The 16,596-nt window shown below is 45.9% G+C and overlaps 1 protein-coding gene across 1 annotated transcript in view; it reads right to left on the bottom strand.

Annotated features, from left to right (window-relative positions):
• LOC311132944 (golgin subfamily A member 7B-like) overlaps positions 1 to 16,596 on the bottom strand; it is a gene marked incomplete at both ends in the record, with an annotated part of 56,923 nt that overhangs the window by 7,457 nt on the left and 32,870 nt on the right. The window contains one exon of the mRNA XM_084166337.1: positions 9,454 to 9,555. Coding sequence (XP_084022463.1) covers positions 9,454 to 9,555 — 102 coding nt within the window. The remainder of the gene's footprint in view (positions 1 to 9,453; positions 9,556 to 16,596) is intronic.

Raw genomic sequence — 16,596 nt, 5'->3', positions numbered from 1 at the left:
ATCTGAATAAAGGGAAAAAGGCCATTCTTGAACATTGGGTGAGACAATCTTACTAATTTGCTAGAGAACCAGTTCGGATTTAAGTATAACTTTTGTATGACTGAAGCTTTTAGTGATAGGTCTAATGCTTTAATATTTAATCATTTCTGTCCTCCAAATTCATAATAATTATATAAATAGGCCCGTTTAATTATGTCTGGCTTGCCTCATATAATTAAAAAAACTGTTCGCTAGGCGTAGGCAAGACCATAAGCAAATAGGTAAACTTGTCATGAACCCTGCGTCCTGAGTCTGTTCCTGCCTGTGTTGCCGTTTTTCTGCTCTGTATCTCCTGTTTCCCGAAGGTGCCTGAACGCACCCTGTCCGGTTGCCGGGCGACATTGCTAGGCGGGTGATCTCTCGATTACCCGCACCTGCTTCTCATCAGCTTCGGCACACCTGGTCCTGATCATCACCCCTTCATAAGCTCTGACCTGACATCCATTCCCTGCCGGATCGTTAGCCATAAACAGTATGTTTTGCCAGCGTATCAGCCTCAGAGTAGTAGCGTTAGTTTTGTAGTTTTTTTGCACCTTGTTGACCTGCCTTGTACTTACTTCCGTTTGTTCTGTCTACAGTCATTCTCCCGGAACCTTCACCCAACCCCTGCCATGCCATCAGTTCATCTGCCACTTCACCACCACCTACTCATCTCCGCCACCCGCTCCGTCTCCTGGACTATTCTGCATCTTTTATCTGTAAATAAACACTCTCATTCGTTCAACTCACCTTGTCCTGGTCTGCTTCTGGGTTCGGTCTTAGAGAACCGTGACAGAACGATCCGGCCATAAATGAACCCAGCGGACCTGGACTCTGTTCGCCATGCCATTACCCAGCAGGAGATGATGTTGGGACAACCCAGCACGGCGCTACAGGAGATAGCGTTATCGGTTCAGAACTTTTCTGCCAGTCTGACGAAGATCCAGGCTCAGCTCAGTTTGCCGGTGGAGAATCCACCACCGGTTTCACCTCTCTCGCCTGCCGCTTCTGGAGCTGTGCCCTTCAGTGAGCCCAAGGTTCCGACGCCTGAGAAGTATGAAGGGGATTTGGGAAGATGCCGTTCCTTTCTTATGCAGTGTGGATTAGTGTTCGATCTACAGCCCCACTCTTACGCCACAGACAAGGCTAGGATAGCCTTTGTTATTGAATTGCTGCGTGGTAGAGCCCTGGAGTGGGCTTCAGCCGTATGGGAACGACAGGACACCTGCATGGCGTCATACCAGCAGTTCACGGCAGAGATGAGGAAGCTGTTTGACCATCCAGTCCGAGGTAAGGACGCAGTTAAGCGCCTGTTTTCTCTTCGCCAAGGAACTCGCAGCGTTGCCGACTTCGTAGTCGAATTCAGGACATTGGCTGTGGAGAGTGGGTGGAATGAGGAGTCACTGCAAGCTGCCTTTTACCAGGGGCTGTCGGAGCAACTCAAGGATGAGTTGATCTCCTATCCGGAGCCTAGTGACCTGGACAGTTTGGTAGCTTTGTCTATTCGGGTGGATAACAGAGTTCGAGAGAGAAGGAGGGAGAAGCAATGGGGCCCGTCCAATCAATCAGCTTCTCAGTTTCCAGTCGGGTCAGGAGGTGGACCAGAATGCGTCGATCATTGTCCACCACACGGGATTAGTGGAGAGGTCCTGCCTCCAGATTCTGAACCTATGCAAGTGGGGCGGCACGGGTTAACCAAGGAGGAGCGCCAACATAGACGTAAGACCAACCGCTGCCTCTACTGTGGTAGTTCGGGACATTACATCTCCACTTGTTCCCAGCGGCCGTCAAACTGCTCGGCTCGCTAAAGTTGGGAGGACTTTTAGCGAGCCAGTTTCAACCTCTCAATACCCCTGTCAGACCCCGTTTCCCGGCTACCCTCATGAACAGGAATCAGAGTTTAGCGATTAACGCTTTCGTCGATTCAGGTGCCGATGGAAGCTTTATTGATGCCGACGTGGTGGAACAGCTGGGGCTTTCCAAGGAGCGATTACCGGAAGCCATTGAAGCTACCACTCTGAACGGCAGTAGTCTGGCACGTATCACGATGAGGACTGAACCGCTTAAGATGCTGTTGTCAGGGAATCATTCTGAGGTTATCTCATTCTTCATTCTGCCTTCTTCCCATGTTCCTCTGGTCCTTGGATACCCCTGGCTGAAAGAACACAATCCCACGTTCGATTGGGTGACTGGCAAGGTAACTAGTTGGAGCATTGATTGTCATGCTAACTGCCTCAAGACTGCCTGTTCCCATTCTGTTCCCAGTCAGGTGATTGAGGCTAACCCCCCAGATTTGTCCCTGGTTCCCGAGACATATCACGATTTGGGGGAAGTGTTCAGTAAGCAGAGAGCTCTGTCACTCCCTCCCCACCGACCATATGATTGTGCCATAAACCTGTTCCCTGGAGCTGCCTATCCCAAGGGACTGTTATACAGCATCTCCCGACCTGAATGTGAGGCTTTGGAGACCTACATAAAGGAGTCCCTAGCTGCTGGTCTCATTCGTCCCTCGTCATCACCCCTGGAGGCAGGATTCTTCTTTGTGAGTAAAAAGGATGGCTCTCTTCGACCTTGTATTGATTATCGGGAGTTGAATGATATCACGGTCAAGAACAAGTATCCCCTGCCCTTGATGAGCTCTGCTTTCGACTCCTTACAGGGTGCTACTGTGTTCACCAAGCTGGACCTACGCAATGCGTATCATCTGGTCCAGATCAGAGAGGGGGACGAGTGGTTGACTGGTTTCAATACACCGATGGGTCATTTCGAGTATCAGGTGATGCCGTTTGGACTGACCAATGCCCCAGCAGTGTTCCAGAGTATGGTGAATGACGTCCTGAGAGATATGATCGGTCTTTTTGTGTTCGTTTACCTGGATGACATTCTTATCTTCCCGAAGGAGCCTTCCAGCCACGTCCAGCATGTCAAGCAGGTTCTGCAGCGATTGCTGGAGAATCGCCTGTTTGTGAAGGCCGAGAAGAGTGAATTTCACGCCCACACTACATCCTTCCTCGGGTACATCATCTCCAGGGGAGAGATTAGGATGGACCAAGAGAAGGTTAGGGCGGTTCTGGATTGGGCCCAGCCCGGTACGAGATTGCAGCTCCAGAGGTTTCTGGGGTTTGCGAATTTCTATCGGAGATTTATCCGTGATTACAGCCGTGTGGCCGCTCCTTTAACTGCCCTGACTTCTAGTACCAGAACCTTCAGTTGGAATCCTGAGGCGGACCGAGCATTTCTGGATTTGAAGAGGCGATTCACCAACGCTCCGATTCTCTCTCAACCTGACACTGCCCGTCAGTTTGTCGTTGAAGTGGATGCGTCTGATGTGGGGGTTGGCGCCATCCTGTCCCAGCGATGCTCCACTGACGGTAAACTCCATCCCTGCGCCTACTACTCTCGTCGTCTTTCGTCTACGGAGAGGAACTACGATGTGGGTAACCGGGAGCTTCTCGCGGTGAAACTTGCCTTGGAGGAGTGGCGCCACTGGTTGGAGGGGGCGGAGCAACCGTTTGTTGTCTGGACTGACCACAAGAATCTTGCTTACGTGCAATCGGCTAAACGTCTCAACTCCCGTCAGGCCAGGTGGTCGTTGTTTTTTGGACGCTTTAATTTTTCCTTGATGTTCCGACCGGGGTCTAAGAACGGCAAGGCGGACGCCTTGTCCCGGATGTTCTCCAAGACGGAGGAGAGTGGGGCCAAGACTGAGACAATTCTTCCCCGGAACCTTGTCGTGGGAGCCGTTATGTGGAGGATTGAGGAGGAGGTTATGGCGGCCCTTCGGACGCAGCCCGGCCCCGGTAACGGTCCACCCGGTCGGTTGTTTGTGCCTGAGTCGGTTCGTTCGGCTGTCCTCCAATGGTCCCACGCCAGCAAGATGGCTTGTCACCCTGGCGTGGCTCGGACGATGGCGCTTCTACGCAGACGATTTTGGTGGCCTGCCATGGGAGAAGATACTCGGAGGTTTGTTGCTGCCTGTCCAGTTTGTGCGCAGAACAAAAGTGCCAATCGGCCCAGCTCTGGACTTCTTCACCCCCTACCGATCCCCCGGCGACCATGGTCGCATCTGGCTCTGGACTTTGTCACTGGGTTGCCCTCTTCTGAGGGGAACACGGTCATTCTGACTATTGTGGACCGATTCAGCAAGTTCGCCCACTTTGTGCCCATCTCCAAGCTTCCCTCTGCCTCTGAGACGTCCAAGATCCTGGTTAGGGAGGTTTTCAGGGTCCACGGATTGCCCAGTGACATAGTTTCTGACCGTGGCCCTCAGTTCACCTCTGCTGTCTGGAAATCCTTCTGTTTGGCCATTGGAGCTACCGTCAGTCTTACATCTGGATTTCACCCCCAATCTAATGGACAGGCGGAGAGAGCCAACCAGAAGATGGAATCCACGCTGCGCTGCCTTGTTTCCTCCAACCCACCTCTTGGGCCTCTCAGTTGCCTTGGGTTGAGTATGCCCACAATACTCTCCCTACTTCTGCCACTGGGATGTCTCCCTTCCAGTGCCTATACGGCTACCAACCCCCCTTGTTTCCTTCTCAGGAGAAGGATCTCTCGGTTCCCTCTGTCCAGGCCCACATTCGTCGTTGCCACCGGACCTGGCATCGGGCCAGAAAGGCCCTCCTTAGAGTTTCTGACCGGTATCATCTCCAGGCGAATCGTCGCCGTATTCCAGCCCCCGCTTATGCAATCGGAGATAGGGTCTGGTTGGCTACACGGGACCTTCCTCTGCGGACTGAGTCAAGGAAACTGTCGCCGAGGTTCATTGGTCCGTTTGTGGTGGAGAGAGTGATTAATCCTGTTGTGGTTCGACTCAAGTTGCCTAGTACGCTCAGAGTCCATCCCACCTTCCATGTCTCCTGCCTCAAGCCTGTTCTCCTCAGCCCTCTGTTGCCCCCTCCACCTTCCCCTCCTCCTCCTCGGATGATCGGAGGAGGTCCTGTCTACACGGTGCGCCGCATCATGGATTCCAGACGGCGGGGCCGGGGTTTCCAGTATCTCGTGGACTGGGAGGGGTATGGTCCTGAGGAGAGGAGTTGGATTCCTCGGCGTCAGATCCTTGATGCTGACCTCCTTCGTGACTTCTACCGCCTCCATCCTGGTGCTCCGGGTAGTCCGCCCGGTGGCGTTCGTCGGAGGGGGGGGGGGGTACTGTCATGAACCCTGCGTCCTGAGTCTGTTCCTGCCTGTGTTGCCGTTTTTCTGCTCTGTATCTCCTGTTTCCCGAAGGTGCCTGAACGCACCCTGTCCGGTTGCCGGGCGACGTTGCTAGGCGGGTGATCTCTCGATTACCCGCACCTGCTTCTCATCAGCTTCGGCACACCTGGTCCTGATCATCACCCCTTCATAAGCTCTGACCTGACATCCATTCCCTGCCGGATCGTTAGCCATAAACAGTATGTTTTGCCAGCGTATCAGCCTCAGAGTACTAGCGTTAGTTTTGTTGTTTTTTTGCACCTTGTTGACCTGCCTTGTACTTACCTCCGTTTGTTCTGTCTACAGTCATTCTCCCGGAACCTTCACCCAACCCCTGCCGTGCCATCAGTTCATCTGCCACTTCACCACCACCTACTCATCTCCGCCACCCGCTCCGTCTCCTGGACTATTCTGCATCTTTTATCTGTAAATAAACACTCTCATTCGTTCAACTCACCTTGTCCTGGTCTGCTTCTGGGTTCGGTCTTAGAGAACCGTGACAAAACTGGGATAATACTAAAGAGTTAATCAGGGTGTTTTTCCCACAAATTGACAGGTATTTACGGTTTCCATCGTTGCAACATCTTATCTATTTATGCTAACTTTCTATTAACATTTATTGGAGTGAGATCATTTATCTCATTTGAGATATGTATTCCGAGTATATCCACATCACCATCAGACCATTTTATTGGTAAACTACATGGTAATGTACATTTTTTTTATTTTTTTTGTGATCCAATACGTAATATAGTACATTTATCATAATTTGGTTGTAATCCAGAGAGGTTAGAAAATGTATCTAGATCTTCTATGAGGCTGTGGAGGGATTCAAGTTGTGGATTTAAAAGAAAACGTGAATCATCAGCGTACAATGACACCTTTGTTTTTAAGCCCTGGATTTCTAATCCCTTGATATTATTGTTGGATCTAATTTTAATAGCTAACATCTCGATGGCCATAATAAATAGATATGCCGATAGTGGACAACCTTGTTTCACACCTCTTGACAGTTTAAAACTTTCTGAGAAATAGCCATTATTTACTATTTTACACCTAGGGTTACTATACATGATTTTAACCCAATTTATAAGAGATTGTCCAAAATTGAAATGCTCCAGGCATCTATATATAAACCCCAGTCGTACTTTATCAAATGCCTTTTCAAAGTCTGCTATGAATAGCAGACCTGGTTTCCCAGATTTTTCATAGTGTTCTATTGTTTCCAGTACTTGCCTTATATTATCTTCCATGTACAAAACCTGTCTGATTAGAATGAATAATGTCCGACAATACCTTTTTAATTCTATGCGCTATACATTTTGCTAGAATTTTTACATCACAACACTGAAGTGTAAGGGGCCTCCAATTTTTTCATTGGACTGGATCTTTATATTTTCCACTTGTATCCTGTTTCAGTAATAATGAAATCAGACCTTCTTCTTGAGTGTCTGATAATCTACTATTTACATAGGAGTGGTTAAAACATGCTAATAACGGTCCTCTGAGTATATCAAAAAAGGTTTGGTATACCTCGACTGGAATGCCATCCAACCCTGGAGTTTTCCCAGACTTAAAGTCTTTAATTGCATCCAGAAGTTCATCCTCTGTAATTTCACCTTCACATGAGTCTTTCTGTATGGCTGTTAATTTTACATTATCAATAGAAAAAAAAATCTCTACAATTAGCTTCAGTTAGAGGAGATGGAGGCGACTGTTAAACACTATTATTGCACACAGAGTGATTCCATGTAACTTATTGTGTGACTTGTTACGCAAACTTTTACACCTGAACTTATTTAGGCTTCCCATAACAAAGGGGTTGAATACTTATTGACTCAAGACATTTCAGCTTTTCATTTTTAAATAATTTGTAAACATTTCTAAAAACATAATTCCACTTTGACATTATGGGATATTATGTGTAGGCCAGTGACACAAAATCTCAATTTAATTCATTTTAAATTCAGACTGTAACACAACAAAATGTGGAAAAAGTCAAGGGGTGTGAATACTTTCTGAAGGCACTGTAACTGCTGGGCACTCCCACATCATATGAAGGAATGTGCCTACCTGAAGTAGGGGACACAGTCAACAGTTGGGAATTGGGGACAATTTCATTGTAAAACATTTCCTTGGTATTACACTGAACAAAAATATAAATGCAACATGCAAAGTGTTGGTCCCATGTTTCATGAGCTGAATTAAAAGATCCCCCAAAAAAGGTCATACGAACAAAAAGCTTATTTCTCTCAAATTTGGTGCACAAATTTGTTTACATCCCTGTTAGTGAGCATTTCTCCTTTGAAAAGATAATCCATCCACCTGTCCGGTGTGGTATATCAAGAAGCTGATTAAACAGCATGATCATTACACAGGTGCACCTTGTGCTGGGGACAATAATAGGCCACTCTAAAATGTGCAGTTTTGTCACACAACACAATGCCACAGATGTCTCAAGTTTTGAGGGAGTGTGCAATTGGCATGCTGACTGCAGGAATATCCACCAGAGCTGTTGCAAGAGAATTGAATGTTAATTTCTCTGCCATAAGCCGCCTCCAACATTGTTTTAGGGAATTTGGCAGTACATCCAACCGGTTTGCTGATGTCAGCATTGTGAACAGAGTGCCCCATGGTGGTAGTGGGGTTATGGTATGGGCAGGCATAAGCTACGGACAACGAACACAATTTAATATTATCGATGGCAATTTGAATGCACAGAAATACTGTGATGAGTTCCTGAGGCCCATTGTGAGGCCCCTTTTTTAAAAGGTATCTGTGACCAACAGATGCATAGCTGTAATACCAGTCATGTGAAATCCATAGATTAGGGCCGAATGAATACGAACTGTAACTCAGTAAAATCTTTGAAATTGTTGCACGTTGTATTTATATTTTTGTTCAGTATAACTACAGTCTGTGAACAAACTTCAAATGTATAAGGTTATGGTTCGGATTGCCAAGGTAATATTTTTTCAATATTCTGTTCCAGTTAAGGAGTTGTTCAGATTAAATTAGATCTGTGAACCATACTTTTTTAATGGCTAACTCAGAATATGAGCTTTCCAAAAGTTGTTTATATATTATAGAGATCAGTCCTTTCGGGAGCCCAGATAATTTATTTATAAATCCCATCATTGGAAAGGAAAAAGTAGTTGCCTGGTGTATGTATCTTTCAAATCTAGGAATGTTCTCAAACCATTACTGTCCATGATATCGGCAAGGGTACAGTTTCCACAGTTGGACCATTGGGGTGATGCAAAAGGCCGCCCTCCAGATCGCACGGCATTATTGTGAAATATTGGAGTATTACATTTCCATGATAATTGCAGAATAAATTCCAAATATTTTCTGACCGTAATGGTTTCATAGACTACTCGCAAAATAATCTATAGGCCTACAACAAGTTAGTATAGGCTACCATTCGTTTGATCTCTCATTTAATTGGACCCACGTCACAGTAGTAAATAGATTAGCTACAGTAGGTTTGGGAAAAAGTGAATGCAAAACATTGTTGCATTCAAATGATCTGTTTACAGGTCCACAACTATTTGCAATTATTTTTGTCTTTCAGAAACGGTCAGATACACCAAATGTCACTTCAAAATAAAACATTCTGCCAACCCCTCCAAAGATATTTTATCAAGTTCGCCATTGCTATTTCCTTTAGATACTGGCTTGGCCTAATTCCAATACTTCCAAAGTATACAGCAAATAAGGGCGTTATTGTCACCATAAAAGGTGAATTATGGGCGTTATTCAGGCGGAATTAAATGCTCGTCTTGACAGGTCTTGATTTATAAAGGGAGACGTGTATGTATGGCGTGCGCCAAGTTTATAAATCTCAATATTTTCTTCTCAGAAATGAGGCACGCAGATATTTAGTGTTACATTTACGCAACGGTTATAAATGGGGCACCAGAGGAGAGAGCAGGGCCAGGGGGAGAAAAAGAGGAAGAAAATTAGGTCTTCATAAAACTAAAACTATCTTTAGTGAGCTACAACCACACTAAAGTCGCCCTAACCCCTAACCCCTAACCCTCTAACTTTTACTCTACGAGGCTTAGCTTAGTCACTTTACTCACCAGCAGTCAACTTTATGGCAATCTATGTCTTGAAAGACACCTAACCCTAACCTCTATAAGACAATCACTCACTTCCAATCATAGAGTTTTGGTTCTGAGACAAGTAAGAAGACCTGCCGTAACAATAGACCAATTTATTGCTCAAAAAGGATACAACTCTCATGCCTCTCTCTACAGGATCTGTCAGTAGTAGACCTCTGGGAGCGTAGATCTTCTCATTCTGCTCCTGGATGTACCCTGAGATCTTCTTCAATACCTGACAGAGGGAGAGGAGAGAGAAATAGGCGGAGGGAGGAGAAGAGAGGAGAGGGAGATGAGGAGGGAGAGATGAAGAGGATGTTGCTTAGAATTAAAAATGTAAGAGGTGAAATGAGGACAAGGCTATAAATCCTTACCCCTTGCTTTTACGTTTGCACCCCCTTTACACCCGCCCGCCTCCTGTGCCCCCTAGAGTGGAAGAAATTATGGATGGAAGAAATGACTTCGCACTAATTCTTTCTGTCTATGTCTGCTTGTCTTCTGTCTACAGCTGCTTGTCTCTATCCAGTCTAAAGCCCTAACATACGCAGAACCCAGTATAATTATATTATGCTGTAAGTACACTACATTATTCTAACACACACTTCTAAAGGACTCATGTTGAGTGAGACCCAATGAATTAGATTAGCCAGAATTGATGACTCAGAGTTTTTCACCGTTTGAACTTTTCTAAAATGTTCTCTCTTTTCCATTGAAAAGCTTTGGTCCGTAATTTGGAGGCTTTGGTTGGTAATTGTTGAGATGCCATTTTTTCAGTGTAATTCAATTTTTGGATGAACTGGCTGCAGTGTTTGGATTAACTTTCTGGGCCCTACGTCCTGTCCAGAGGGTGTACTTGTACATCAAGCTGCCTCACGCTACAGAAACAGGAGGTAGGCTCCTGCCCTATGAGCCGTTCCGGCTCACACAAGCCAAGGTTTGTGCAAGGCTACTTACTGGGTTGTTGGAGACACTCTAAAGCGTTGGAGGGACAGTTTGTTTATATTATATTGGCACTGTGAGTTTGCTCGATTTCGCAAGTGATCATTGCATCAGAGTGAAGCTTTAACACTAGAACCACCTTAGGCCAACGGCCACTGACGTTTGATTTTGTTAATACAAAAAGCTACGTCCTGCTCCTTCCCTGACTTTTCCTAAATGTTTGTATTTTACACTGCTCATTTGTCAGACTCTTGAAATCACAAACAGAAAAGTATTTAGAGCCTTTTACCTGTTTTTTTCCACACCTATTCCTAACGTAACCCGCCAAGACAATGTGCTGTGGGACGTTGGTACCCAGCCAGGCGCTAATGCATCTCTCTCTCCTTAATGAATGAATGATAAATGGATGGAATGGGCAATAATTGTGCATCTTACTTCACAATTTGATAAGGAGGGTGAAGAGGTTGATTTAATTTAGAAAGACAATAGTGTAATGATGAGTTTGTGTTATGCCTATTTATCAGCAGCAAATAATTTGACTGCACGCCTTGGCGGTTGATACCATTCTGACAGTACTGTGCAGCCGTCTTCATCGACCTGGCCAAGGCTTTCGACTCTGTCAACCACCGCATTCTTATTGGCAGACTAAATAGCCTTGGTTTCTCAAATGACTGCCTCGCCTGGTTCACCAACTACTTCTCAGATAGAGTTCAAAGTGTCAAATCGGAGGGCCTGTTGTCTGGACCTATGGCAGTCTCTATGGGGGTGCCACAGGGTTCAATTCTTGGGCCGACTCTTTTCTCAGTGTATATCAATGATGTCGCTCTTGCTGCTGGTGACTCTCAGATCCACCTCTATGCAGACGACACCATTTTGTATACATCTGGCCCTTCATTGGACACTGTGTTAACAAACCTCCAAACGAGCTTCAATGCCATACAACACTCCTTCAGTAGCCTCCAACTGCTCTTAAACACTAGTAAAACTAAATGCATGCTCTTCAACCGAACGCTGCTTGCACCCGCCCACCCGACTAGAATCACTACTCTCGACGGGTCTGACCTAGAGTATGTGGACAACTACAAATACCTAGGTGTCTGGTTAGACTGTAAACTCTCCTTCCAGACTCATATTAAGAATCTCCAATCCAAAGTTAAATCTAGAATCGGCTTCCTATTTCGCAACAAAGCCTCCTTCACTCATGCTGCCAAACATGCCCTCGTAAAACTGACTATCCTACCGATCCTTGACTTCGGCGATGTCATTTACAAAATAGCCTCCAACACTCTACTCAGCAAATTGGATGTAGTCTATCACAGTGCCATCCGTTTTGTCTCCAAAGCCCCATACACTACCCACCACTGTGACCTGTACGCTCTTGTTGGCTGGTCCTCACTACATGTTCGTCGTCAAACCCACTGGCTCCAGGCCATCTATAAATCACTGCTAGGCAAATCCCCGCCTTATCTTAGCTCATTGGTCACCATAGCAGCACCCACCCGTAGTCTGCGCTCCAGCAGGTATATCTCACTGGTCATCCCCAAAGCCAACACCTCCTTTGGCCTCCATTCCTTCCAGTTCTGTGCTGCCAATGACTGGAACGAATTGCAAAAATCTCTGAAGCTGGAGACTCTTATCTCCCTCACTAACTTTAAGCATCAGTTGTCAGAGCACCTTACCGATCACTGCACCTGTACACAGCCCATCTGAAATTAGCCCACCCAACTACCTCATCCCTATATTGTTATTTATTTTGCTCTTTTGCACCCCAGTATCTCTATTTGCACATAATCTCTTGCACATCTAGCATTTCAGTGTTAATACTAATTGTAATTATTTTGCACTATAGCCTATTTATTGCCTTACCTCCATAACTTGCTACATTTGCACACACTGTATATATATTTTCTGACTTTATGTTTTTTTACCCCATATGTAACTCTGTGTTGTTGTTTTTATCGCACTGCTTTGCTTTATCTTGGCCAGGTCGCAGTTGTAAATGAGAACTTGTTCTCAACTGGCTTACCTGGTTAAATAAAGGTTAAATAAATAAAAAATCTCTTTTACGTTTTACTTAGTAAAAATAAGCTGTTAGTGTCTGTTTTATTTACTATAACGCTATTACTAATCAAATGTATTGTAAGGGAAACAAAAACATGCTATGTGTTGCAGTAGGCCTTTAGAATAATGCAAAACATACTGTATCCTTGACTCTATCCAACTTGATGAGCGGGAAACAAATGATGCCAGTGAGCCTGCACAGCCGGCCCATTGAAACTACACCTAAACTATACCGAAACTTATTTCACACATAATAAGAGTTAGCCTATAGACAATATTAAATTGACAATAATCGAATATGTGACACTATTTGTCACACCTGCTCCCGCTCCCCCTCCCTGGCGCTCGAGGGCGCCAGGCTGCCCATCATTACGCACACCTGTCACCATCGTTACACACATCAGCGCTTCATTGGACTAACCTGAACTTCTTCACTGCTTAATTACCTCCCCTATATCTGTCTGTTCCTCAGTTTGATCCCGGTGTCTGCATTTATGTTGTTTAATTTCCGTTGTCCAGACGCTGTCAGTGTTTTGTTCCTGTCTGTTTTTTCATTAAATACCTGCTTCTTGTCTCCCAGCGTCTGTCCTCACAGAATGCTGACACCATTATCAGAAGCATCAGGGAAGTTTTTTGTTTTTTTTGTTTGGGTTGGTGACGTCGGGTCTGGGTGCCGCTGCCGAAGGAACTGGGGATGCCTCAGCTCGCTCGTCAGGCTTCCATGCCTTAGCTGGCTCGAGAGGTTTTCTTGCCTCGGTTGGCTCGGCAGGCTCCCATCCCACGTCATGCCATAGCTGGCTCGTCTGGCTCCCATGCCTCAGCTGGCTCATCAGGCTCCCATGCCTCAGCTGTCTCATCAGGCTCCCATGCCTCAGCTGTCTCGTCAGGCTCCCATGCCTCAGCGGGCTCGGCAGGCTCCCATGCCTCAGCGGGCTCGGCAGGCTCCCATGCCTCAGCGGGCTCGGCAGGCTCCCATGCCTCAGAGGGCTCGGCAGGCTCCCATCCCACGTCATGCCTCAGCCGGCTCGTAAGGCTTCCACGCCTCAGCCGGGTGGCGTCCCCAAACTGGCCACTTAGGAAGCAACACTGATTGACAATACATTTCACATGCTGTTGTGCAAATGGAATAGACAACAGGTGGAAATTATAGGCAATTAGCAAGACACCCCCAATAAAGGACTGGTTTTGCAGGTGGTGACCACAGACCACTTCTCAGTTCCTATGCTTCCTGGCTGATGTTTTGGTCACTTTTGAATGCTGGCGGTGCTTTCACTCTAGTGGTAGCATGAGACGGAGTCTACAACCCACACAAGTGGCTCAGGTAGTGCAGCTCATCCAGGATGGCACATCAATGCGAGCTGTGGCAAGAAGGTTTGCTGTGTCTGTCAGCGTAGTGTCCAGAGCATGGAGGCGCTACCAGGAGACAGGCCAGTACATCAGGAGATGTGGAGGAGGCCGTAGGAGGGCAACAACCCAGCAGCAGGACTGCTACCTCCGCCTTTGTGCAAGGAGGAGCAGGAGAAGCACTGCTAGAGCCCTGCAAAATGACCTCCAGCAGGCCACAAATGTGCATTTGTCTGCTCAAACGGTCAGAAACAGACTCCATGAGGGTGGTATGAGTGTCCGACGTCCACAGGTGGGGGTTGTGCTTACAGCCCAATCTCTTAGCATTTGCCAGAGAACACCAAGATTGGCAAATTCGCCACTGGCGCCCTGTGCTCTTCACAGATGAAAGCAGGTTCACACTGACAGACGTGACAGAGTCTGGAGACGCCGTGGAGAACGTTCTGCTGCCTGCAACATCCTCCAGCATGACCGGTTTGGCGGTGGGTCAGTCATGGTGTGGGGTGGCATTTCTTTGGGGGGCCGCACAGCCCTCCATGTGCTCGCCAGAGGTAGCCTGACTGCCATTAGGTACCGAGATGAGATCCTCAGACCCCTTGTGAGACCATATGCTGGTACGGTTGGCCCTGGGTTCCTCCTAATGCAAGACAATGCTAGACCTCATGTGGCTGGAGTGTGTCAGCAGTTCCTGCAAGAGGAAGGCATTGATACTATGGACTGGCCCGCCCGTTCCCCAGATCTGAATCCAATTGAGCACATCTGGGACATCATGTCTCGCTCCATCCACCAACGCCACGTTGCACCACAGACTGTCCAGGAGTTGGCGGATGCTTTAGTCCAGGTCTGGGAGGAGATCCCTCAGGAGACCATCCGCCACCTCATCAGGAGCATGCCCAGGCGTTGTAGGGAGGTCATACAGGCACGTGGAGGCCACACATGCTACTGAGCCTCATTTTGACTTGTTTTAAGGATATTACATCAAAGTTGGATCAGCCTGTAGTGTGGTTTTCCACTTTAATTTTGAAGGTGACTCCAAATCCAGACTTCCATGGGTTGATAAATCTGATTTCCATTGATAATTTTTGTGTGATTTTGTTGTCAGCAGATTCAACTATGTAAAGAAAAAAGTATTTAATAAGATTATTTCATTCATTCAGATCTAGGATGTGTTATTTTAGTGTTCCCTTTATTTTTTTGAGCAGTGTAGTATCAGAAAGAGCATATTCTGCACTTTCTATTACACTTACCTTTGTTAAATAACTCTCATAATTCAAGAGGTGCAGCTCTATTTCCAAATTTCACTTTTTCCAAGATTATCCGCGCTGTCTACTAAGCAAAAACTAGTAACATAATAACATTAACATTTAAATATGCTATTTATTTATGCAATTCATCCTTTACAATTGTTTATGCACTGGTGCTTTTGTTTAGGAATACAGCAAATCATTTCACCTGGTTATATTATTATTATATTTTTTGTTTGTCAAAAGAAGCTGTAACTGGACTTTATTAATTACTATAACTCTATTAGTAATCAAATCTACAAATAAAGTTGATCAAATGGATTACACTGTAATGATTTTACTGTAAGGGAAACGAAAATAGGCTATAGGCCTACGTTTTTTCTAGGACTTTGTAGAATTATACAAAACACATCCTTGACTCTATCTAAACAAACAACTATTTTTGTTATTTAAAAGAAAATGATATATTGCCACAAATATTTCTTCATGCAATTAATCCTTTATAATAGTTTATGCACTATTTATCAGGCGTTGGTGCTTATGTTTGCTGCACCTTGAGGGGTTGATATGCATCTGATGCATACTGTATGCTAAAGATGATGCCCGGTAACGTTCTCTAGTGGGTACTTATAAGCTGAAAGGCATTGCGGTTCTAGTGTTAACACGCACAGATCATGCATGCACGTACATGCTCATACACACACCCAAGCACACACACACAAACACAGTATTCCTGGCTGGGAATACTTTATTTTTATCATCAGTCATCTGTCATTTACTGAGATTTTATCAAATCTAGTATAAATATACAACTTTCCTCATGATCTCCATGTTGCACATACAGTATCTTATCTGACAAAGATATTATCTTACAAAGACATGAAAGGAGAGCAGAGAGCCCACTTCTGCTTTGCTCAAACCTGAATGGCAATTTCTTGATTCGCTTCCAGTACTTTTGCATTGTTTTGATCCCAAAAATGCTTTCAAAAACAAACAGAAACGTTCATAGAGAGAATGTTTATGAGAACATTAAAAAAACATGGAGATGAAAGTTATCAGAGAAGAGCAGGCTGGGACTTTTTGATCTCTTAACGTCTTGCTCCGTCTGACCTACTGACAGACACACACACACACAGCTGAGGGGAGGATTAATCAGTGCGTATGTGTGTGTGTGTGTCCGTAGGGGCATCAAGAGAAAGATTAATCCCTTTATCAGCTGTGTTTGTGCCTGTCAGTCGCTTAGACGGCGGAACACACACATGAACACACACACACACAGACACACATTTTCTTAAGATGTCTGCTACGGTTGTGCTGAATGCAAAAGCCATGTTATGGTTGGAAGGGCTGTCCATGCCCACCGGCAAACAGGTGCCAGCTGTATGCCATGACACACACACACACACACACACACACAAACAAACACACACACACTAGCACAAAGCAGCGGACAGCTGAAGGCAACATTGTGTATCAGAGACAGGCTCAATCAGACCTTATCACAGGGCCTTTGGCTGAGCGTGTGTGTGTGGCTGTGTATGATTGTTTGTGTGGGCTGTGTGTGTGTGTGTGTGGTGCATACATGTGTGTCCAGCTGATAAGAGGCCACACACCAGTGAGCATGTATGAGTGGACAGATTCCCAGGAGTACCCACGATCTAGATCAACATCTCTGTCATCAAAGCACA

The sequence above is a fragment of the Coregonus lavaretus genome (assembly GCF_964263955.1).
Source record: "Coregonus lavaretus genome assembly, chromosome: 1".
In the NCBI taxonomy this organism is placed as follows: domain Eukaryota; kingdom Metazoa; phylum Chordata; class Actinopteri; order Salmoniformes; family Salmonidae; genus Coregonus; species Coregonus lavaretus.
Note: the sequence above shows the minus strand (reverse complement) of the source record. Positions and strands in the feature narration are given on the sequence as shown.